The following is a 26,504-nucleotide window of genomic DNA, read 5'->3' as shown; positions in this document are numbered from 1 at the left end:
TTATTATTATTATTATTATTATTATTATTATTATTATTATTATTATTATTATTATTATTATTATTATTATTATTATTATTATTATTATTATTATTATTATTATTATTATTATTATTATTATTATTATTATTATTATTATTATTATTATTATTATTTTCTTCATTCCATTTGGGCTGTGGGGGTTGCTTAATGTCTGAAGGAGTCAATGGAAGGCTTCTTGTCCTCTGCAAAAGCATGCAATAGGTCCACTGATGGATACATCTTGATATTTGTCTAGTCTAGTGTGTTCATTAGATGGGTGAAATCCTCTTTCAGTGCCTCTCTGCCTGTTTCCTTAGGCAGTTAGCCTCTGGTATGCGTGCCATTAGCGTTAGCCACGCTTCTAGGCCTCTTTTCTTTTGGAAAGAATGATACAAAAATATATATATTAAAAAAAATGTTTTAATTTTTTTTGACTAAGAGGTTGGCAGTTGACTACGGCTCCTTTCGATCGATTAGTCGACTATTCGACTAATAGGGGTCAGCCCTAGTTCTGCTTAAAGAAGAAACTAGCCTACATCACAGCTTTCCCTAAATAAACAAAAAAGGTTCTGAATCAATTCAAATATGCCGTGATCGACTCCGAATACGATCGGGACACCCCCTAGTGTTTAGCTGAATCCTTAAAGATATTTTTTTTGAAGTGCTCCTTGATAACAATGTAGTTTCTATATGTACATTTCTAAGCTATAGATTACACACTCCATTAATATCTACGGATTAAAAGAACAAAAAAGGTTGGTGTGTGTTATGTGTTTATACACTACATGTGTGTAAATTGATTCAGTTAATCCAATATACAGTTGAGGGAGCCTTCTTGAACAACACTACACTGTGCCGCTAGCGTAACCAGAGCAACTCTCTCTGCAGGAGCTCAGGAGGAGAAATCAAAATTACATCCCTTCAAAGTGTGTGTGTGTGTGTGTGTGTGTGTGTGTGTGTGTGTGTGTGTGTGTGTGTGTGTGTGTGTGTGTGTGTGTGTGTGTGTGTGTGTGTGTGTGTGTGTGTGTGTGTGTGTGTGTGTGTGTGTGTGTGTGTGTGTGTGTGTGTGTGTGTGTGTGTGTGTGTGTGTGTGTGTGTGTGTGTGTGTGTGTGTGTGTGTGTGTGTGTGTGTGTGTGTGTGTGTGTGTGTGTGTGTGTGTTAGTTAGAATTCCATATATTAAACCAGTGTAACCCAGTTTTTTTTTTTTATCCGTCTTCAGTGCGAAGTGAAAAACAGAGACCCAGTATGTGTTTCCTCAAGTTAAATGGTCAGAAAGTACTTGAAAAGAAAGATGTCGTGTCAACAGGAATCAAGTGGCTCTTTTATTAGCTGTTCAGTTCAGCAGTAAAAAAAAAAAAAAAAACTATAAATTCAGACCAATGTTACAGGGTTCTTAGCATCAGCATTTCTTACAGTTCTGATCAGCTACGACTCCGAGACACTAGAATAAATCCTGCTTCTCCCCCGAGAGCAAACTTTTCCAGCGGGAATCCGTGCCTCTTTCCAGCAATCTTGTTAATATTCAGGAGTCTGTCTTTCTTCACTGTAAAAGGCCAGAGGGAGTTCCCTTGTTCAAACTTTTTAGTTTGTCCTCCTTTTGTGTTTTTCCTCCATAAGCCGCTTGGAAGGGGTTTCTGGCTGTCGTCGTCGAGCCAAGAGCCCCTACAGCCCCCCCCCCCCCCCCCCCTCTGCCCCGAACGGCAGCTACTGTAGCATTTGGCATGGCTCCTGGCCAATCACAGGCCTTAGCACACAAGGATGTGTGGTAGTGAGTCACTGAGGCTGGGTGGTAAAAACAGTAAACGATGCCAATGACACCAGAGACCAGAGAGAGAGAGGGGACCACGCTACTGTTAGTGTTATTAATGCTGTGGGAGAACTGTCTCTTAAATGGCACATAATATTTGGTTTAATGGCAGCTTTTTATCCCTGTTATATTTGGTTTAAAGGCAGATTTCTATCCCTGTTATATTTGGTTTAATGGCAGATTCTTATCCCTGTTATATTTGGTTTAAAGGCAGATTTTTATCCCTGTTATATTTGGTTTAATGGCAGATTTTTATTCCGGTTATATTTGGTTTAATGGCAGTAAGAACACAGATTAACAACACAGTAACAACACAGATTTGTATCCCTGTTATATTTGATTTAATGGCAGATTTCTATCCCTGTTATATTTGGTTTAATGGCAGATTTCTATCCCTGTTATATTTGGTTTAATGGCAGATTTCTATCCCTGTTATATTTGGTTTAATGGCAGATTTCTATCCCTGTTATATTTGGTTAAAGGCAGATTTCTATCCCTGTTATATTTGGTTTAATGGCATATTCTTATCCCTCTTATATTTGATTTAATGGCAGATTTCTATCCCTGTTATATTTGGTTTAATTGCAGATTCTTATCCCTGTTATATTTGGTTTAAAGGCAGACCTTTATCCCAGTTATATTTGGTTTAATCGCAGATTCTTATCCCTGTTATATTTGGTTTAAAGGCAGATTTCTATCTCTGTTATATTTGGTTTAATGGCAGATTTCTATCCCTGTTATATTTGGTTTAATGGCAGATTTCAATATCAACAAATACGTTTAAAAAGGAATTGAAATACAAAAAAAAATCTGGAGAAACTACACCGATACTGTACGTGTTATTTTTCTAAAGTAACAGTCAGACTACGCTCAACAGATTTCCTAAATAAATGCCCATACAATTGGGTGGAAAACCTAAGATAGTTATTACCTAATTTACCTTTTTAATAATATTTGAGACCTTAACTCATTCCCCGCCAACAATGAGTATACTCGTTATTTGATCGTTTTTCCTTTTTTTCGATATTTGTATTCATTATTCATCCAGGGAACTTGGTGTTACCATAGGGAATGAGTCTGAGATCGCCAAAGTGCAATACCGGCCGCATCCAGCTAGACTGCGGTATTTGAGCACCCTTTAAAACCTTGTATCTTGGCCTGTGCAATGGTCAAATGCCACCGGGCTCACTTTTCTCTGGCCAGTCTAGCGGTTCTCCCGGTTGCATTGAAGCGCGTCAAATATCCCCGATCCATATGGTGTGGTGGGTTATGTCATGGATCAAATGGACACTGGCTGTACCAGATGGCGATCAAACAATTGGAATATTATTTTTGGAATACTCCTGATCACAGGTAAGGACTATCTGATGTAAATTTTAGCTTGATCGTGCAATGCTTTTATACCAGATTCGATTTTAATTCGAAGCTTCGAGATAAAAAAAAAAATAAGAAGAAATTATAAATAAATGTTATTATTATTATTTAAAAAAATTATTATGTTGTGGGACTTGTCAGTGCTGTAAAGTTTAAACCTTTTTAAATCTTAGACAAACTAAACACACTTTTCTTTCATGAAATATTGTAAGCCGTCATTTGAGGCTTTATAAAAGCAGCACAATGAACACAAATCTGTCAGTGCCGAGTCCGACCTCATCTTAAATAACAAACAGCATTGCTTGTTGTAGTTAACAAAGAGAGGCAGAGTTGATTTTGCACACACACACACACACACACAAAAATTTTTTTATTTGAATATATTCACATTTTATTTTCATATTCGAATCCCATGCCCATCGAACGAAGCTTCAAAGCTTCGAAGTATTTAAGACAGCCCTAGTTTTTAGTGTTCAATACAAATGCCGTTAACTTACTGCCAATCAAATAGAAACGACCCCTCCCCCCCTTTCATGCATTCATGATGAAACATAATACCAATGATATAGATTTGATTTGGGAATAATAGCGTGTACAGGCAAGAAACGGCAACGTTTATAGTAGAATTGACATATAAGGCTATTACTCAGCCCTTTTGGAATTACCCCAGACTACGCTATAACCATACTTATATTCACCACAGTGTATAACACAGGAATGTATGGATGAAGAAATGAATAATTGTTCACATATTGAACGATAGATAGGTGATGTCAAATGGGCCATAGTATTGTATCCATAGCTATAATATAGAATATAGTTATAGCTCGGCGGCTGATTGGCGCAGTGGGCAAGGCGCTCGCCACTAACGCAGGATATGCTGGGTTCGAGCCCAGCTCTCGGCGTTGCTACCGGCTGGCCGGTCGTTCATACTAACACAATTGGCAAGTGTTAGAGGGTGGGAAAGCGGGTGGTTGAGGATTGGACATTGTGGACAGCGACTCCTACAGGTCGGTTTGGTGACGCTGGTGCGGCGGAAGCAGGAAGTAGCGGGGGCAGCGTGAGCCTCCCACGCGTTATTCCTCGCCACTGAGAGTTCGAGCTGCTGCGGTGAAAAGATGCGATAGGCTGCCTCCTCGTGTACCGGAGGGGACACGTGATGCAAGGCTTCTGTCCTCACTACAACCGACCAGTGGGAGGCATAGTCTAGCAACGTTCAAGACAGGGGAGGGAAGAATTGGATAATACGAAATTGGGATGGGAGAAAAATTGAAAATGGGGAGAAAAAGTGGATAAAAACAAAACAAAAAAAATAATATAGTTATAGCTCTACAAACAAGGTGACGCACTCCTATCTTTTAAAGTGTGGCAGTGCTAGAACGGGGCCCGACTAATTCCCGGCGGTCAATGAGTTAACATCTATTTTCATACAAACAACTTGTACCAAACGGGTCTGGTGTTGCCAGGTTAACTCCTCGTGCACATGATGCTTCCATGGTGTCATTAAGAATGGTCAAATGGTTCCCACTGAATATCAAATAGTATTTTAAATCCCGTTCCTTCTTTCCACCTAGAGACGACACATTGGACAGAATGAGCTCACTCTGCGGCACATTAAAGCATAATGAAGGATGAGAGAGGAATGGATGTTCTATTCAAAACAGTTTCCAGCGACTGGACTCCTAACCCCTTCAAACCCCACAGTGATGCCTCCCCACAACCAGCAGGCTAGGTGTCACTACAAGTGTTATCACTCAGAGAAAACTGCCAGGCCCCACCGCTAGGACGCTCATCGACTGGGTTAAATGGAGGGCATAGATACTGTATGCCTTAGCAATTATCACATTTGAATCCGTATAAAATTTGAAGTATTGGAACTCAGTATCAGTTTTCCCGATGACACCCAGCCCTTAGGTTAGCTCGGCAACGCCCAGCATGGCACTCTTTCAACAGCTGAATGATTTGACCTTTGCCCCGTCTTCTCTGGCCTCTGATTTACTGTTGAGGTTATTGGCTGCTAATGTGGAGGTATGCCTACTTGCCTATAGGTCAAACCCTTACTCAACCTGGCCTCGTTATTAGAAGGTTCATTCTACCATTCTACTTTTACTATTTTATTTTATATCTTTTATATGTATGTATGTTGGATATTAATGATAATGATCATAAATCTTTGGCACATTTGAGCTCATTCACAGCCCACCCTCACCTTCTCACCTGGTATTTTATAACTTGTCCTCCCTACAGCCTAAACGCTACTTCATTAACTAGGGATGCACCGAATAATATAGTTAAAAAAGGCCCTTTCGGCTTTCAGCAAGATAAAACACGTTATATGCAATAAGACCAAATCGTTCTGGTTGATCCCCTGAAATCGTTACAGAAACATGGTTCAGGTTCGGTAAAATAGACATAGGGGGTCCTTACCTTACCTTAGCTAGAAGGTACTCCAAAAATAATAATTCCAATGATCCCATCGGCGATCTCGATTACTCGTTTATATGTAATTACACAGGAAACTAGGTTTTGAGGCGAGCAGATCTCAGAGCGATTGTTCTGCAAGAGCTCCTGCCCCTCAGAGCGAGTCTTGACAGTCAAGTTCAGCCATTGTCTCTACTGATCCCTTTCTATCAGAGTTCAAAAGGTAGGCGATACTGCCACCTGGTGGGATTCGATCGGCATTGCAATTCCAACTTAGGCAAATGAGCCAGGCACGGCTAGAGATCCGGATGATCGTTTAGAACGGGGATCAAAGGAAAAATATCAAAGGATCAAAAAACGAGTTTACTTGTTATTGGCGCTCAAGCGTAAAAAACATTTTTTTATTTTTAAATCTTTTTTTAAACTAAATCCTCAATTTGAATAAAGTGATTAAAGTGATGAGTCTTTTAAAAAAGAAAATGAAATCAACTTCCTTTAATGAATATAACTAATCAGTTTCGTCAAATATAAATAATCCAATAAGGGCACGGTTGGTACGAAAGTGATGGTGACGTCTTATAGTATAATATTATAATATTAGTGTAGCCTAAACTTTATCTGCAACTGTGAAGAAAAACCCCATTGGTTTAAACAGATTGAATAGACATATACAAAAAAGATTTAAAGGGGACATGCATTATAAATGGCTTTTTTCAGTATTTACCATTGTTTTATAGCAATAGGGGTTAGTATCAATGGGTCTGTGTTAGGGATGGGTACCTTCCTTTTTTTGTATTTTATTTTTTTATTATTTTTTAAATAATAATAAATAATAATAATAATAATAATAAATAATAATAATAAACATAACATAAAATTAGACATACAAGCATTAACAGTAAACATCCAATGAAATCAACATTTAAATAAATGTAGTATACAAGATATACACCTAATACTTGCTATCTAATACCCTACATACATATGCTCTCGCTCGCCCACCCCCCCCGGACCCCCACTTGGATAATCCATCCATTATCATTCGTTCCTAACCAGGCACTACAATTCATATGCTAGCTTTTATTCTCTCCACCACTTCTAACCAGATTGCAATTTTGGCTTCACTGACACCTAAAATTCTTGCTGTAGATATTTCTAGATAGATCACATCGAGATATGTAAGAACCCATACCTTCCGACACATTTTTTTCCAGTTGAAACCATTGTGATGCTATCAGCTTCTTAGCCGCTGTGAGACCAGATAAAACGAATCTCTTTAGCTGTATAGGAGCTCCATACTTAAAAACATCATTCAACAGCAATACAGAGGGGTGTACAGGTATGTTCAGAAATAAGAAATTTGATAATTGCTGGGCCACTTCTTTCCAGAATATCTTAACTGGTGGGCAATCCCAATACATGTGCATAAATGTACCCTCATCCCCATTTGTACATAAGGAACATCTGGAGTCTTGTTTAAGTCCCATTCTGTTCAATCTTATAGGAGTCAAGTATGTCCTATGAATATAATTAAGATTAATTTGTTGATGGTCCGGGTTACGTGACGCAATTCGAACGTTTGCCCAGACTTCTTGCCAATCAAAATGTATTTCCAAGTCTGGTATATCCCTCCTCCAGACTGAGTCTAGGGGGAGGATTCCATACGAGGACGTTAGTAAGTGATGATACAAATCTGATACGAAACCTCTCGATGTCTCTCTTTCATAGACGAATTTGTGATATCTGTGGTGTTCAATTGGTATCCTTAATGGGACTCCATGAGCCTTCAAACAAACCAATAACTGTGCGTAAAAATAATATGTGGAACTGGTGAGATACATTTTTTTATGTATGTCTTTATAGCTACAAAAACCCCGTTTGTTGAAAACATCTCCTAATGTGTGTATGCCCTGCTTTTCCCATTTAGGGTATCTTATAGGTTGATTTCCAATCAGGAGTGCATTGTTATTGAATAGGGGAGTATGACTATGCCATTTATGTTGGTTAGAATATTTTTTTTGTGTTTCACGCCATATTCGGATCACATAAGTAATAAGGGGGCCAAATTTCAATTCGCATTGCTTAATTGATAATATGGTGTATACTATGTCCTGCAGTCTATGTGGTGCTACTATATTTACTTCTAAGTTCCTCCAGGATACTGATGCTTGGGAATCAAACCAGGTTGTCAGTGGTCTTAAAGAGTACGCTTTAAAATAGTGGTAAAAATCTGGAAATGCCATACCCTGTCGGCTTTGTTTCTCTGTGCAGTGGATCTTTTTATACGTGGAGGTTTGTTATTCCAAATAAATGTGTATGCGGTGGATTGTCATTTTTTCCAGTAACCATCAGGAGGGGGTAACGGTAACATTGAGCTAATGAAGTTGATTCTAGGTAAAACATCCATCTTAACTATTGATACCCGTGCCTGTACTGAGTTTTTGAGTTTGGACCACCTGTCAAAGTCATATTTGATCTTATCTTGGAATTTTATGTAATTGTACTTCACCGTTTGGCTTATAGTAGGGAATACTTCAACTCCTAAACATCTGAAGTGTTTAACCATTGGTATTTTTACTGGAAGGAGTGTATTCTTTGCAGGGGTACTAAGTGGAAGGAAAGCCGACTTTGGCCAATTTATCCTAAATCCCGATAGATTGCCAAAGTCATCAATCAACTTGAGAAGATGAGGCATTGAGGTGTTAGGGTTTTGTATGAACAATATTACGTCATCCACATATAAACTAATATGATGTTGTGTGCCCTTAATTGCGATTGGTTCTATAGATTGGGATTGTCTTATATATTGTGCTAAAGGCTCTAATGATGAAGCGAATAGTCCGGGACTAAGAGGGCAACCCTGTCTGGAGGAGCGCGATACCGGAAAGATTTCGGAGGTGATTATACCTGTTGTAATCATGGCCGATGGGTCTTTATATAATACTTTAATCATATCAATGAATCCTTTTCCTAACCCCATCCTTTCTAATACTGCCCATAAATAAGACCATTCCAACCTATCAAAGGCTTTCATCGCATCCAGGGACAGCATCGCTATAGGTGTGGTGTCATCCTTGCTGGCATCAAGCACATGTAGTAACCGTCTTATATTATCCGTGATCAAGCGGCCTCTTATGAAGCCAGTCTGATCAGGATGAACTAAAGACGTCATATGCTTTTGAAGTCTGATGGCTAATACCTTGGAATACAGCTTGATATCGGTTCCGAGGAGGCTTAAGGGTCTGTAACTACCGCAATCGGTGGGGTCTTTGTCTTTTTTAAGGAGGACTGTTATGAGTGCAGTATTGTCGATCTTATGGAAGTTCCCCTCCTTGATTGAATATAAAATCATATTAAGTAATAGGGGTCCAATTACATCCCAACATGAGAGGTACATTTCTGGTGGGATACCGTCCCTTCCAGGAGCCCTACCACTTTGCATTTCAGATATGGCCTCCCTAAGTTCATCTAGTGTGATGGGTGTTTCTAACTGTTTTGCGTCATCCTCTGATAGTTTAGGAAGGTTAATTTGATTAAGATATATGTCCATTTTGTTTTGATCGAATGGGTACCTTTCACATTTTGAATGGGTACCTTTCACATTTGAATCGATACCGGTACCTGTGAATTGATACCGGTACCCAACGGTACCTTTTTTCTGTACTTTAGTCTCTAAAAATTGTATCTCTAAAATGTAAGACACCAACAAGCTCAACAAGCTGGTGAGGAAGGCTAGCTCCGTGGTGGGAGTCGAGCTACCTAGACTAGAGGTGATGGCAGAGAGGGGGATGAGAAGGAAGCTGGCTGCCATCATGGAGAACCCCTACCACCCCCTCTACGACGAGCTAGTCAAGATGAGAAGCTCGTTCAGCCACAGACTCATACCCCCCCCGACACTCAACTAACTGCCTCGGACAGTCTTTCATACCAGTGGCCATCAGGCTCCACAACAGTGGGCAGCGACTAGCGGCCTCCAGGCTCCACAACAGGGTGCGGCAGCGACTGCTGCCAGACATTGACCTAGGACTAATAGGAACCCAAGGAGGACAATAACACTACCTTAGGCATACTGCACCTTATGTGGATACTGTGATACTGTGAATAATGTATATTTCAGTGGATACTGTGATACTGTGAATAATGTATATTTCAGTAGATAGTAAATTATAACACTACCTTATGCATACTGCACCTTATGTGACACTGTGAATACTGTGAATATATTTTTCAGTTAGTTAGATAGTAAATTATATTGACCTATTTGTTTACACTGCTTGTGTTGTTTTTACTACCTGTACCCCCCCCCCCTCCCCCCATGCTGCTATGATGCCTGAATTTCCCCAAGGGGATCAATAAAGGAATATCTTATCTTATCTATCTACCCCAGTTGTAAAAAAAGAATCAAAACTTAATATTTAATAAATAAATAATGTATTATTATTAGGGATGCACCGAATGGGAAATTCTTGGCCGAAACCGAATACCAAAAATAGGGAACAGTTGGCCGAAAACTGAATGCAGAATATGATTAATATAAATATATATATATATATACCGTATATATTTTTTAGCTACCTAATTATGGCAAAATACATGATTATGGCAAAACTTTATTTAAATAATATTAATAATCACTATTATGGGTCCATAAAACATTTATTCAGCACTTTTGAATGCATACATTCATTCCAGACTGACTGCTGAAAGATTGTACAATTTAAACATTTTCTCTTTGCATACAACAAAATGTGCATTCAAGTCAAGTGCATTTTATTTTCTCTGTAGGATAACTACAACAAAGTGCATTCAGAACAAAGCCAAGGTGCTTTAAAACTGCATAAAGATCTGCATAAAGACACACACACACACACAAGGGAGAATAGCAAGAGCAGACTGGTGTTACTGTTGTGGCTACTGAGTCATAATTCACAGCGTTATAGCCTACATGGAAGGACTGTTGTACTTACTACATCTCCCATGACTCTTAGCGGGGGATGACGTAGCTTACGAGAGACGAGTGAAAGAGGAACGGAAGCGTATAGCTTAACTTAGTTAGCAGCTAACATTAGTTAAAAAAAAATTAACCGTGACGGGCATATAGTAATGGCGAGGATATAAAGCATGTTAAAGACGCATTTATTGGACGCGTTGCTCGCGGAGTTTACATAGAACAGCGCGAATCCCAAGAGGAGTTTATCACAGGCTGTAGAACGCAGGACTGAAGAGCTTAAACTAAAGTGTGGGTACTGCTCAGCCCCTCCCTGCAGCTGGAGCGTTATGTGACTGTAGCCGCGTTTTGAATATGTCATCACAACAACACGTTAGGTACCGACAATTGGCAGCGTTGGATCTCACGTGAATCGATACTCGGTAGTACCGACGTGTTTTGGTAGGTACCTTTAAAAGTACCGAATTCGGTACCCATCCCTAGTCTGTGTCTCTAATTACCATACTGACTCATCAGTCTAGTCTCGAGTTCACGAGATCTTCCCTCACTCAACTAAGCCGTTCTGATTTGACGGTATTCCTGGCGTGAATAGGGTACTGATCTGCAGTAACGCCCCCTCTATGGTTGGTTGTAGTGCAATGTAACCTGACACTTCCTCAAACGGGGTTTGACAGGCAGAGAACGAGCGAAAGGGAGAGAGAGAGAGAGAGGGACGGCGGGAGGGACTGCAGAAGTGTGTGTAAATGTGTGTGCGCCATCTCTCTCCCTCGTCGGACACACACACACACACACAAACTTGACTGCGTGTGTGTCGGGAGTGGGACGCATCTCTCCTCTCTCTCTCCCTCGTCGGAGCATTACACATGCATCTCTCCTCTCTCTCTCTCTCTCTCGCTTGCTCATTCTCTCCCTCGCTCTCTCTCGTATGTATCACGCTGTGTGGGTGACTGTCACTGAAAGCGCTTATGGGCGGAGCCCATCCAATAACAGCCTGAAATCCTGCGTCTGGAAAATGATGCTTTTGAGTACTCCATTAGAAATATAAAACAATCATAGTCTAGCAACGTTCAAGACGGGAGGGAAGAATTGGAATCACGAAATTGGGATGGGAGAAAAATAGAAAAATAAGGAGAAAAAGTGGTTAAAAAATATATATATAAAACAATGATTTTCTTTTAAAATAAACCTTACAGATGTGTTCAATAGACTCACAGGAATTGTGTAAAGTTGCCCAAATAGTGCAAGGAATAGCAATGCATTTTTTTAATTTTTTTTGGAATGTTGATTTAGAATTTGAATGTCAACATTATGATCGAAGCTTCGAAGCATTCGGTACAGCCTTAATTCATGGTGATGTAACAGCAGAATATACCAGTGAAAAATTAAAAAAGAATCACGATGTTAGGCTCAGTGGTCGTCCATCGGCCCAACCGTACTGCAGAGTTCACCCGATTCTGAAAAATGATGTGTCTGAATGAGTATAAAGGACAGGATGTACTCTCTGTGCTTCAGAGAGAAGTGGAAAGATTACATTTGTTATTGTACTTCCATATCCTTTTGTCGCCACAAACTATTAATAAATCTGCAAGTGTTTATAAAGTGCCGCTGTCTGACTGGGATCAATTCCGGAAGCAGCAAAACGTTGCTTCCATAACAAGCCGTCAGATGTGACGGATTGTGACCCTGGGGCCACATGCTGTGGCCCGTCAGAAGCGCTGAGGCTGCGTTTACACTGCAGGCAAACGGCCGAAATCACATTTATCTTTGCTCATACAGTATGTGACTCAGATCTGTTCTTTTTTCACAACAGTGTGAACAGCACAAATCACACAGATTTGGGCCACTTTCATATGTGGTCCTAAATCAGACACGGGTATGATTTTTTTTGCAACGCGACCTCAGTCTGAACAGGCATGTCGGAATTCATGCGTCTTTTACGACACACCACTCATGGATTAGCTTGGCCTCCACTGCAACTGCAATATCAACTTGTGAATTAAACTGTCACTCAGTGTCCTTCATGTTTACGTCCATCTTTGTTATGGTTCATTTGCGCACGCGGGTCAGTTCAGGAGTTCCAGTTCACAGTCACACTGGAATCTGATATTGGCCACATTTTAAGAAATTATGTGAACAGCCAAACAAAAAAAATTCATCTGAGCAATAAATCAGAATTGAGCACTAAAGCTTGCAGTGTGAACGTAGCATTTCATATGTGGTCCTAAATCAGATACAGGTCTGATTAGTTTTAATTAGCTGGCCTCCACTGCATTCAACTTATAAATTAAACCATAAACTCTGACTTCAGCGTCCTCCATGTTTACGTCCATCATCGTTATTGTTCATTTGCGCATGCAGATGAGTTCAGGAGCGTGACCAGTTCACAGAGTTTGTTATTGGCAAAGAAAATGTAAATCGGATGTGAGCAATAAATCAGAATTGAGTAAGGATTGCAGTGTGAACGTAGCCCCTATGCCTCTTTGTCTCACACCTACCTACACGTCCTGCATGGCGCTGGACTTCCTGACTCCACGTGTGGTCCGCTTGATTGGCAGTGACAGCATCCCGTGGCTGCGTCGTTGGCACCTGTCACTCAGAGTGAACCATAGCTTAAAAACCAAACTATCTATATGTAGCCGGGCTCGTATTGCCATCTCTGCGTTGTGTTAAAGTTCGACCCCTGTTAAGAGATTGCCCCGAGTGAGTCTCGAACCTGGGTTTCCCGCACGACAGGCGACATCGCAGACCACTATACCAAGAGGTGAATTCACCTTTTGGTAACGTGTCTGCATGCCTTTTATGGGTGGATGAGTTTACTTGCAGTACCGCTACGTGCCACAGTCACTTCACAACACTTGAAGTCCATCGTGACTGTGGATATACTCATGGACCTTCGTTACATATAGTCCTGCAGTGCTACACACACACACAGCGACCAAAGACGAGGAACACTGAATAACCTGCCGCTTCGGTGTGACAAGTGTGACACTCTGCACCCCCCCCCATCCTCCCATCAAGCTTCACCTGTTAAAAAACCCACCAGCGGCACAAGAGATGGAACATCGCTTTTCCTTTCCCAGTCGCTCGAACCTCTCGCTACCGCTTACCAGGGATAGAGGCTGGTTTTGCTTTCAGGGTAGTTACCGTCTCGGTCTTCTTAAGGACTGCTTACTACCGGTGTGTTTTCTTAAGACACCAGTAGTCGTTGGTGCTGCTGTCTCTTGTAACGTGGCTCAGCAGCTTCTCTCGTCCTCACGTCTCCCTTGTTTTTCACTGCAATGCAGAAGCCATGCAGACAAATAAATAAATAAACCTCAGCACCTCAGGTGGCAAATCACCCACCAGGCTCCACACTCTCCTCCACCTTCTTGACATAATGGGGAGTTTCTGCCGCATCCAGAGCATAGGGAGGCCCTGCACACGGGAGGCACAGGATCGCATCATAACGGAGGCAATTAAACCTCTAATCATGGAAAAATGATGATGACGGAACATATGGCCTTTCGAACGCCACCTCACTCGACCAATTCCGTGCCTCGGTTCTCAAGTTCTAGTCTTTTTTACAGGCCGCGCGTCAAATGACCACGTCGGACTGTGTACACTTGAGAACGGACCAATCACTGCTGAAAATTATGGTCATCGTTGTAGCCAACGAGTGTCCGTTTCCAACGATACCCCACGTTCAATAAAAAGCATTGCTACCAAATATCTGCTGAACTAAAGAAGCACCAAATCAAAAATGTATCTTAGGAAATCACCTGCACTGATCGCACAAAATAGAGTTCAGACTTCTAGAAGTATGAAACCACCTTTTTTAACTGAGTGCGTCGATTCATTTGTCTGTTCCTTTTATTGTAAGTGGTGAATAGAGTGACTTTTGACGCTGTATAACTGTATTGTGAAGAAAATGACACTGTGCTTCTGGTTGTGTTTCCTTGCAGAGCGCAGCAATGGAGGAGACAGTCATATGGGAACAGCACACAGTAACACTACACAGGGTGAGTAGCATCTCTATATATTAAAAATATGCTTTACAAGATTCTTCTTATTTTCTCATCTTACTGGTATGATGTTGCATGTGACAAATAAAACCTTGAACTTGCAACATCATACCAGTAAGATGAGCAGTGAAATTTACGATGTGATATATTGGTTATGACTCTATAATAAAAATACATACCTTTGCATGGATCCATGACGGTACACCTAAATATTGGGTATTACCTCCCATCCCTACTGTGCTGAAGCCTCGCTCCCACCAGCCCCCCCCCCCGTGTCTCTCTGTCCTTGTCCTGCTATCTCTCCTTTTACCTCCCTACCCCTCCTCCATCTTCTCCTCCTCCTGCTGGCGCTCCACTATTCATGACCACAGCTGTAGGAAGTGTTGCTGCTGTGAGCACGCAGTCGTTTGCAGGGGGCAGTGTGAAGGAGAGAGAGAGGAAGTGGCACGAAGCCTTTTCCCTTTGCATGACGCTCTCGCAGATTCTAGGCTGAACACGCTTTACGACCTGCACACAACACACACTGACACAGTGCACACAACACACACTGACACAGGGCACACAACACATACTGGTACAGTGCACACAACACACACTGGCACAGTGCACACAACACACGCACACTGACACAGTGCACAACACACACTGACACAGTACACACAACACACACACACTGGCACAGTGCACACAACACACTGGCACAGTGCACTAGGGGTGTGGACATTTCTCGATTCTAAGATGCATCGCGATGCGGACGTGGACGATTCTGCATCGATGCAGTGACAGAACATAATCGATTTTATTTTTTACTCTGCTAGCTTTTATGTTCTTTTACAATGTAGCACTTTGGGATTTGCTCCACAACTATAAAGCGCCCTACAAATCAAATATATTATTATTATTAAAGCTAGTGCTCTGGTCATGCATCCACTCAACTCATAGAAAATACAGCATCAGGCTATTCTAAAAGTATTGATACTAATACTAATAAAAAGAGTATTGAACCATTTTTAACAGCTGGGTATCGAGATACCTTTCTAGTATCTGTATCATGCAACACTAGTAAAGACATTTATTTTGACATTCTGATTTAAGAACTTTCTAAATAAAAGTAAATGTATCTGACTGCAAGTATTAATTGATGAAAAAGTAGCCATGTGCAGTAATATAGATTATAAAATTGAGGACGTAATATTTTATTGAGCTACATCGAGATGCATCATAATCTAATCGTGAGGCCAGTGAAGATTCACAGCTCTACAGTGCATGCAACACACTGGCACAGTGCACGCAATACACTGGCACAGTGCGCGCAATACACTGGCACAGTGCACACAACACACTGGCACAGTGCACACAACACACTGGCACAGTGCACACAACACACTGGCACAGTATGCACAATACACTGGCACAGTGCGCGCAATACACTGGCACAGTGCACGCAACACACTGGCACAGTGCACGCAATACACTGGCACAGTACGCGCAATACACTGGCACAGTGCACGCAACACACCGGCACAGTGCACGCAACACACCGGCACAGTGCACACAACACACTGGCACAGTGCACACAACACACTGGCACTGTGCACACAACACACTGGCACAGTGCACGCAACACACCGGCACAGTGCACACAACACACTGGCACAGTGCACACAACACACTGGCACAGTGCACACAACACACTGGCACAGTGCACACAACACACTGGCACAGTGCATGCAACACACTGGCACAGTGCATGCAACACACTGGCACAGTACACACAACACACTGGCACAGTGCACACAACACACTGGCACAGTGCACGCAACACACTGGCACAGTGCACACAACACACTGGCACAGTGCACGCAACACACTGGCACAGTGCACGCAACACACTGGCACAGTGCACACAACACACTGGCACAGTGCACGCAACACACTGGCACAGTGCACACAACACACTGGCACAGTGCATACCTGTAAACTATTTACAGGTTTTTATAATAATAATCAAAGGCCAATTAAGAGAGTTGTAGAAGGAGAGGCAGAGAGAGAGTGAGGTAATGGGAGAGTGCAGTGCACGCAATACACTAGCACGGTGCACAGTAGGTCTGTCATCGACTAAAGAAGAAATGATCACTAGACAGTGATGTGTTATATGATGGTGATCATCACTAGATAGTGATGTGTTATGATGGTGATCATCACTAGACAGTGATGTGTTATATGATGGTGATCATCACTAGACAGTGTTGTGTTATATGATGGCGATCATCACTAGACAGTAGGGATGGGTACAGAATTCTGTACTTTTAAAGGTACTTACCGAAACACGTCGGTACTACCGAGTATCGATTCACGTGAGATACCGTTGTCGGTACTATAAAAATAAAATAAAAAATGTACACTTTTTTTTATTTAATTTTTTTTATGTCAACGTTCACACGCAATATACGCTTACCTAGGATTTTACTTGATTCAACAACAAAGCAGTCGGGGCAATGGCAAGCCGAAAATGGTCGAAAGTGTGGTTATTTGAAGTTTTGATATTTTTTTTCACAACTGCGGTACATTTTTAGAGACTAAAGTACCGAAAAAAGGTACCGTTGGGTACCGGTATCGATTCACAGGTACCGGTACCGTATCAGTTCAAATGTGAACGGTACCCATCCCTACTAGACAGTGATGTGTAATGATGGTGACTATCTTCTACTAATGTGTTCATAACATGTTATGTCTCTTAGGGCTGCTCCTCGACAAATAAATTCTTAGTAAACAAAGTCATAAGACTTGTTGACTAAAGGATTAGTTAATTTTATCGACAAATCTGTAAAGTGTGTGTTTCCCACGTGGATTAATGCAGAAGGACCTCTTTAAATCTAGCGATGTTGGCTGCTACTTAGCTTTTCAGGAAATTACTCCTTCAACATAGAAAAAAGCACAATAATTGACTAATTGACCAACAAATTCTTGGTTGACTAAAACCACACCAAACGAACCAATTAACCAACTAGTCCGTTATGAAGGGGTAGCCCTGATGTCTCTTCATGAAGCTAATTAATAAACTACCACATCACCGGTTGTCATTTAGTTTGGTTATTGGTGTAGAACATTATGAGCTATTGCTGTATATGCGTTGATAAGCACTTATAATGTGTTAAAAATCATTATATGAATGTCCTTCTAATGTATTATAGATGGGTTTCTTGTTATCGACATGGCTAGGCGTCCACACAGCGAGGGGGCAATTAACAGTGTTAGTAAGTCACAGCTAATGCAGGATTATGATCAGATCAATATTTAGTTTGTAAAACTTATTAATATATAATGTTGGAAATTCTGGCACATTACATTAAGAGGAACACATTATGGAAGCACTTCTTTTCTGTATATATAGCTTGATTATCTCCGACCAGCTGCTTGTCCTACTAAGTAGTCTAATTCTCATAAATGATGAACAATTACCAGACCCTCCGTTGTTCCAGACTACCAACAGATGCAATTTACTGTACAAAGAATTAGTTTGCCCCTTGGTTGCGCTGTAGAGAAATCGGTCTATAGATATACCTTAACTCATTCATCGCCATACACTCTCCGTATCTCTGCTTTTTAATCCGCTCCAGGCCAGATAAAAAAATGCGATCGTTACAAAACACATAGGGGGGTCCTTACCTTAGCCAGAAGGTAATCCAAAAAGAATAATTCCAATTAGTGATGCACCGATGTGGAAATTGTGGCCGATACCGATATTAATATTGCTGTTCTGGCCGATACCGATATTTACCGATGTCGATATCTCTGTATAGAAAAAACCTTTTTATGATAATCAAATAAAGAGCTATTTTCCAAAACGCATATTTTTTTTACACTTTTGTAACTTATTTTCAGAAATGGCTGATATTTTGAAACTATTTAAGGCCAAAACATGTAATAGACTTTTAATTAAAAAAATTTAATATCTGCCCATATTGGCCCTATCTTGATATCGGACCGATACCAATGTGTTAAAAAACTGCCATATTGGCCGATATTATATGGGCGGCTGATATATCGTGCATCACTAATTCCAATGATCCCATCGGCAATCGCGATTACTCGTTTATATGTAATTACACGTGTTTACGGGACAGTTATAGGTTTTGAGGCAAGCAGATATGCTTGCGATTGCTTTGCAAGAGCTACTCCCCCTCAGAGCGAGTCTTGATAGTCCAGTTAATTCATTGTCTGTCCTGATCCCTTTCTATCACAGTTCAAAGGGTAGACGATACTGCCATCTGGTGAGATTCGATCGGCAGCTAACACATTCACGGCCATTCGATTTCCCCATCTAGCTATAGCTGGGCCAGCTTTTTATTACACACTTTCACTGTGCGTCACGTTGTTTGTAGAGCTAAATCTATATTTTATATTATAGCTATGGATACAATATCATGGTCATTTGATAGTAAGAACCTTCCGTTCAAAAAAGAAAAAGATTCCATCCATACGTTCCCGTTTTATACCGTGGTGAATATGAGTGTTATTTCGGAATGATCGGGGCTAATTCCTGGGAGGCTGTTTATAAGCCGCGACATGTATTATACCAAATCCATTGGCGTTTCGTCCCTACACACGCTACAATTATCGAATGCATATGATAGGTATTATGTTTCATCATGAATGCATGAAAAGGGGGGGGGGGGTCGTTTCTGATTAATTGATTGCCAATAACGGCATTTGTTATTACCACAACATACGCTGATCAGGGAGATGGCTATGAAAACCTTGCACGATCAAGCTGAAATTGACGTCAAATTGTTCTTACCTGTGGCCGGTGGGATTCCAAAAAGAATATTCCAATTATTTGATCGCCATCTGGTAGATCGTATGTCCATTTGGTTGCCGACATAACCCACCACAGCATAATGAATCGGGGGTCCCGAAAACGATTGAATGCGATCGGGTGAAGCCCTAGGTTCAGGTTAGTAGAAAAAAGCGCCCGGAGCGTTTTCAGTGTGGCACCCGGTCTGGAACAGGGGTTACTGCATTCTCGATACAGCGCTACTAGCAGGATCTGGCCGATACTGCACCTTCGGAGTCCCGGTATGCCTTTTACAGGCAAAATACAGCTTCCTGACATTGAATAGGGTATTAAAATCAACCGCTGGCTCCCAATAATAAGTATATATACGTGGTTGGCCGGGAAAGTGTTAAAGGTGCTATAGATACCATTTGTATGTAGAGTAATCATTCTTTTTTTAAGTATTGATTAATGAATTTATCATCTTAAACATTTTGGCAGGTAGAAAATGAATGTTGTTGTTTACATGTTGCAGGCATGTATCCCCTCCCTACTTCCATTTCCCCCATGTGGAATGCACTTGATTGGATAAATGACATGCCGGTGCTCTAGTGCAGGGGTTCCCAAAGTTTTCAGGCCGCGACCCCCGAAATAACAGTGTCAGAGAGCCGCGACCCCCACTATTATAGGAGGCAATTCTTTAAAAAAGAAATTATTTAAAAAAAAATATATAAATGGAAATGTATGGTTGAAACATGCAAACGTTCAAACGCACACACACTAATAAGCATTGGAGGCTTTTAACCAGGGCCGGACTGGGGAAATCATTCAGGCCAGGAAATATAGTGCGAAATATAGCCCCAGTCAGGCCACTTTTTAAGCGGGGGGTCCCCCACCAGGAACATTTTTGTTACAAAGACTTCATTTTCTGCATTCTGGTGCAGGATTTTTTTTATTTGTACCCTTTAAATGCCAGTGTTTGTGATGGCATCACAAATTATTGTTAAAAAACAGGCTAGCATAAGTATGATTAGCAACAACACTGCTTTTGATGGATTTTCAGTTTTTTTGTAATGTCAGATTGAAAATTATACAATCTTTTATTCAACTTCAGCCCTGATCATAACACCACATATTCATTTTATAATTCTAACCCTTTAAATGTCAGTGTGTGTGATGGCATATATTTGCAATATATCAAATGCAAAGTAGATTTTTCTGGGGGGGATTATTACAGGCTAGCATGTGTCAATGATTAGCAACAACTGATTTTGATGGATTTTTAGTTTTTTTGTAAGGGTCCCGCCTCCACCAATCACATGCGGCTCCCTTTGTGTGTGTTTGTGTTGTTCCCCACCTAGGTTATCTAACTATTGTGCCGCCGCTGCAACTAGAAACAATGGCCTGGCCTGCTTCTAAGTTCAGTGGCCTGACTGCATAATTTCTTTTTTTTTTATGTATTTTTTTAAATGTATTTTTATTTTATTTTAAATTGGAAATCATCTGGCGATCCCCCCGCGGCGGCTTTGGGAACCACTGCTCTAGTGCAACATCTAGTGGGCGTGGCTGAATGTTATCTATAGCATCTTTTAAGTAAAGTGTTACCAATAACTACTTGTTTTTTACAACCTTCATTTCTTATCTTCATTAGACAGAAGGCCGGCTGTGAGGAGGAATGGTACACTCTCTAATATATGTCTCTCTTTGGGTGCAGGCACCAGGGTTTGGCTTTGGGATAGCCATCTCAGGAGGTCGGGATAACCCTCATTTTCAGAGCGGCGAGACCTCCATTGTAATCTCTGATGTCCTGAAGGGAGGCCCAGCTGAAGGCCTGCTGCAGTAAGACCTGTTTCCACTACTAGCAGGGGCTGTCACATTATTTTCGAATTTCGAATTTTATTTCAAATTTACATAAAAACACGAGATTCGAACATGAAGGCAGAAATTCGAATTTGAATATATATTTTTTTAATTATTATAATTTTTTATTAAAAGAATGATACCAAACATACCATGGTAACAAACCATGGATACCATGGACTTTTTTTTAGGTTAATATTTTTATTATTATAAAAAAATATAAACACACTGAAATTCGAATTCAAACTTTTTTGTTAAAGTGACAGCCCTAGCCCTATCAGATTATTAGTCATCAGTATTTGATTGTCCCGTCCGCTCCAGGGTGACTCCCATCATGTCTGTGCTCTGCTGTCTGTTTTCTCATCTCCAGGGAAAATGACAGAGTGGTCATGGTCAACGCCGTCTCCATGGACAACGTGGAGCATGCGTACGCTGTTCAGCAGCTTCGGAAAAGTGGGAAAAATGCAAAAATTGTGAGTGTCTTTGGTAACGCCTAACACCACACCATGCATTCTCTTTGAAAACGAAATCAAGGCTTGTGTGACCACTGTGCTTATGAAGCCAAGGCATGTCAGAGACACGTTAACGTTTCATTTTAAAACCTCATATCTGCTTTAAAGATCACAGTTTTACAACCATTGTGAGGAATGCACTGAATGCGGGGGTGGGTGTGTCAATCAAGTCAAGTCAAGTCAAGTCAAGAGATTTATTTGTCACGGCATACAAGTATACAATGAAATGCGGGTGGTCTTGCCCGCAACGATGTGCAAATAACATAAAATAGAATCAACATTGTGCAATAAACAAGTAACATTGTGCAATAAACAAGTAACATGTTAGGGCATATCGGTATATGTACATAAGTTATTTACAGAGCATGGAGGACATACTGGGTCCTTTGGTAGTGTCTAATTTATACAATCTCCGGTTATACTATACTATTTTTTAAAAAGTTACCCTTCTTGGTGGCCATAAGTGTGGGCGTGTGCAGCATGGGTGTGTGCCTGCTCATGTTAAAGTGGCTGCTAGTGTGTGAGCGTGTACAGTGAGTGTGTTGTGCGTGGGCTCATGTGTGCTTGTGTGTGGAGAGTTCAGTGTTCAGGGCTCTGATGGCCTGGGGGAAGAAGCTGAGCCGAAGTCTCTCTGTCCTAGCAGCTGGTGTTCGCAGGCGTCTGCCTGACCTGAGCAGCATGAACAGGCTGTTGTTGGGGTGGTGTGGGTCTTTCATTATTCTGCAGGCTCTGGATTTGCACTTCTTGTTGTATAGAACCTGCAGGGGTGGTAGTGCAATACCCGTGGTACGCTCGGCTGAGCGCACCACTCTCTGTAGGGCCTTCTTGTCCTGTGCCGTGCTGTTTCCATACCAGGCAGTGATGTTTCCAGTCAAGATGCTCTCTACAGCTCCGGAGTAGAAGGACTGGAGTATCTTCCCAGATACTCTGAACTTCCTTAACTGTCTCAGGTGGTAGAGGCGTTGCGTCGCCTTTTTTACGACTGAGTCTGTGTGTTGTCCATGTCAGATCCTCTGCGATGTGGACCCCCAGGTACTTAAAGCTGCTCGCCCTGTCCACGGTAGCCCTGTGAATCCTCAGTGTTGTGTGTGTCTCCTGCTGTCCTCTCCTATAATCCACGATCAGCTCCTTGGTTTTACCAATGTTCAGGAGCAGGCTGTTGTCCTGGCACCAGCGTTCCAGTACCTCAACCTCCTCCCGGTAGGCCTTCTTGTCATTGTCCGAGATCAGCCCCACCACCACTGTGTCGTCCGCAAACTTCACTATGGAGTTGGAGCTGAACTTGGCCACACAGTCATGTGTGTATAGTGAGTACAGCAGGGGGCTCAGAACACAGCCCTGGGGGGACCCGATGCTCAGGGTGATGGTGTTGGAGGTCTGACCCCCCACCCTGACCGCCTGGGGCCTTTCACTCAGAAATTCCAGTATCCAGGCGCTCAGAGCGGAGCTCAGACCTAGCTCGATCAGCTTGTCCACCAGTCTGGTGGGGACTATGGTGTTGAACGCTGAGCTGTAGTCAATGAACAACAGTCTCACATAGCCCCCCTTCTGACGGTCCAGGTGAGAGAGGGTGCTGTGCAGTACTTGGGAGACCGCATCGTCAGTAGGGGTGGGACAATACATCGATCCAGATCGATATATCGATCTATTGTCAATAATCAAATAGGATCGACGCAACGTAAAAAGATCGATTCATATTGCGATACTCTTATTTTGAAAATCCCCGCGAGTCATATCCGCCGGCGCCCAGTATTGTGAAACTCCGTGTACACATTACAGCAGTGTTTGCGTCTGCTGTAAAGCACTACAGAGCGTCTATTTTGCGAGCCGATATAAGTCTGTGCAGTTTTTTCCCCGCAACGGGTCAAATGCATATAACAGGCGTTGCATCGTCGCCATTCCTTTATGCCAACGTCGCGTTAAATATCTAAATGAACGTCGCGTTGGCTGCTTAAAAGCTAAGCAGCTAACCGTGAGAGAGAACAGGAGAGTGAAGAGGGGACTTGGAAGGAGGAGGGGTGGGGGCTGTGGGGGACTGTGTGTGTGTGTGTGTCTGTGTGTGTCTGTGTGTGTGTTAAAGCTCAATATATAAAAACAAAAGTGAACAGGAGGTCTATTTGTATTAAAAACAATAGATTGTTTTTCATTTAAATGTCTGGAAGAGCTCAAAAATAAATACATCAATTGATATTTCCGTAGCCTTTTTTTAGTTGATCTAAATGTGACTGATTGTGTTAAATGGGCACATAATATCGCCTCATATCGATCGCAGGCACCTGAATTGAATCGTATCGTATCGTGGCAGACTTTGTGATATCGGCAAATATCGTATCGTTGTCCAAAGAATCGATATTGTATCGTATCGTGATGAAACTGATGATTCCCACCCCTAATCGTCAGTGGACCTGTTTGGCCTGTATGCAAATTGCATAGGGTCCATATCACTGGGGAGGGAGGCACAAATGTGATCCTTGACCAGCCTCTCGAAACATTTCATGGCCACAGAGGTGAGTGCCACCGGTCTGTAGTCATTGAGACCTGCTGGGGAGGGTTTCTTTGGTACCGGGATAATGGTAGACATCTTGAAGCAGGCAGGGACCACTGACTCCTTCAGGGATCGATTAAATATGGTGGTGAACACAGGGGCTAGCTGGTTAGCACAGGACTTAAGTATGCGGACTCAATGAAGCTGATGTGATGTCATGCTGATGTCATATTTGGTCTTCCCGCCCGCTCAGACAATCAGACGGAAGAGGAAGGTGCACGTCCCCATGGGCCGCCTGGGGGAGAGGGAGACCATGTCGGAGCATGACGAGGAGGAGGACAGCTACGACGAGGAGATCTACGAGACGCGGAGCGTACGCAGCGCCACCTACAGCGGGGTGGGCGCAGCCATTGGCCGGCGCAGCGGGCGGGGCAGTGGCCGGAGGGACCGGGAACGCGAGCGCAGCGGCTCGCGGGAGAGGAGCCTCTCCCCGCGCTCGGACCGGCGGTCGCACAACCTGCCCCCGCGGCCGGCCAAGGTCACCCTCGTCAAGTCACGCAAGAATGAAGGTGAGCCTCACAATGTCGGGGAACAGAGACGGACTAGTCTAACTAATCTAACTTTAAGTTCATCTTCATGATATGAATGAGAAGCTGCAGGTGACTAACTAATCTAACTTTAAGTTCATGTTCATGGTATGAGTGAGAGGAGGCAGATGACTAACTAATCTAACTTTAAGTTCATGTTCATGGTATGAGTGAGAGGAGGCAGGTGACTAACTAATCTATCTTTAAGTTCATCTTCATGATATTGTGGTATATATTAAGAGGAAACCTCTTCATAAAGACATCCCCCTCTCCTTTAATCCCCTCCCCTCCCTTTGTATTCTATACATAAACAACCCCTAAGCGGGGGATTGGGATCTTTTTACCTGACTGACGAAGCTGGTTAGTCTAGTAGGGATCTCTAGCCATATTCTCTTCTTTGTTGTAACATTTGATCTTCTCTGGTTAATAAAGCCATTTATTATCCAGATCCACTTGACTGAGTAAGTTATTCCTAATGATTATATCTACTAACTACAATATGAATGAGAAGCTGCAGGTGACTAACTAATCTAACTTTAAGTTCATGTTCATGGTATGAATGAGAGGAGGCAGATGACTAACTAATCTATCTTTAAGTTCATGTTCATGGTATGAGTGAGAAGCTGCAGGTGACTAACTAATCTATCTTTAAGTTCATCTTCATGATATGAGTGAGATGAGGCAGGTGACTAACTAATCTATCTTTAAGTTCATCTTCATGATATGAGTGAGAGGAGGCAGGTGACTAACTAATCTATCTTTAAATTCATCTTCATGATATGAATGAGAGGAGGCAGGTGACTAACTACTCTATCTTTAAGTTCATCTTCATGGTATGAGTGAGAAGAGGCAGGTGACTAACTAATCTATCTTTAAGTTCATCTTCATGATATGAATGAGAGGAGGCAGGTGACTAACTAATCTATCTTTAAGTTCATCTTCATGGTATGAGTCAGAGGAGGCAGGTGACTAACTAATCTATCTTTAAGTTCATCTTCATGATATGAGTGAGAGGAGGCAGGTGACTAACTAATCTATCTTTAAGTTCATCTTCATGGTATGAGTCAGAGGAGGCAGGTGACTAACTAATCTAACTTTAAGTTCATGTTCATGGTATGAATGAGAGGAGGCAGATGACTAACTAATCTATCTTTAAGTTCATGTTCATGATATGAGTGAGAGGCTGCAGGTGACATGAACTCTGTGCTGACATCATCTGTGTTGCTGTCGTTCACTCTGTAAGCAGAATATGGCCTGCGCCTGGCCAGCCACATCTTTGTGAAGGACATCTCCCCAGAGAGCCTGGCAGCCAGGGACGGCAACATCCAGGAAGGAGATGTGGTGCTGAAGGTGAGTGGAGGGTAGGGATTAGAGAGGGAGAGAGAGGGAGGGAGGGAGAGAGAGAGAGAGAGAGAGAGAGAGAGAGAGAGAGAGAGAGACTGGAGGCAGAGAAATAGGAGGCTGTCGAAGAATTGAGACAGACAATTCCAATGTCAATACTTTCCTATTATTTTATATTATTCCAATTCAAGTGCAGCGAAGAAACATGATTTGGTCAGGAGAGAAAATGGCAACAGTGACAGGGTGGCCTGATGGGTTAGAGAGACTGTCACAGCCTGAAGGTCACAGGTCCGGTTCCCCCAGGGACAGCCGTTGTGTCAATCCCTGTCAAAGTGTCCTTGAGCAAGACAGCAAATCTTTACCCACTC

General features: G+C 42.0%; 1 protein-coding gene across 3 annotated transcripts in view; it reads left to right on the top strand.

Moving 5' to 3' along the window:
* tjp1b (tight junction protein 1b) overlaps positions 1-26,504 on the top strand; it is a 112,897-nt gene that overhangs the window by 28,925 nt on the left and 57,468 nt on the right. For all 3 annotated transcript variants that reach the window (XM_084335426.1, XM_084335425.1, XM_084335427.1), the window contains exons 2-6: positions 14,515-14,571; positions 21,066-21,190; positions 21,582-21,684; positions 24,462-24,777; positions 26,039-26,145. In XM_084335426.1, coding sequence (XP_084191552.1) covers positions 14,524-14,571; positions 21,066-21,190; positions 21,582-21,684; positions 24,462-24,777; positions 26,039-26,145 — 699 coding nt within the window. In that variant the 5' untranslated portion in view covers positions 14,515-14,523. The remainder of the gene's footprint in view (positions 1-14,514; positions 14,572-21,065; positions 21,191-21,581; positions 21,685-24,461; positions 24,778-26,038; positions 26,146-26,504) is intronic.

The sequence above is a fragment of the Notolepis coatsorum genome (genome assembly GCF_963971535.1).
Source record: "Notolepis coatsorum genome assembly, chromosome: 18".
In the NCBI taxonomy this organism is placed as follows: Eukaryota; Metazoa; Chordata; class Actinopteri; order Aulopiformes; family Paralepididae; genus Notolepis; species Notolepis coatsorum.
Note: the sequence above shows the minus strand (reverse complement) of the source record. Positions and strands in the feature narration are given on the sequence as shown.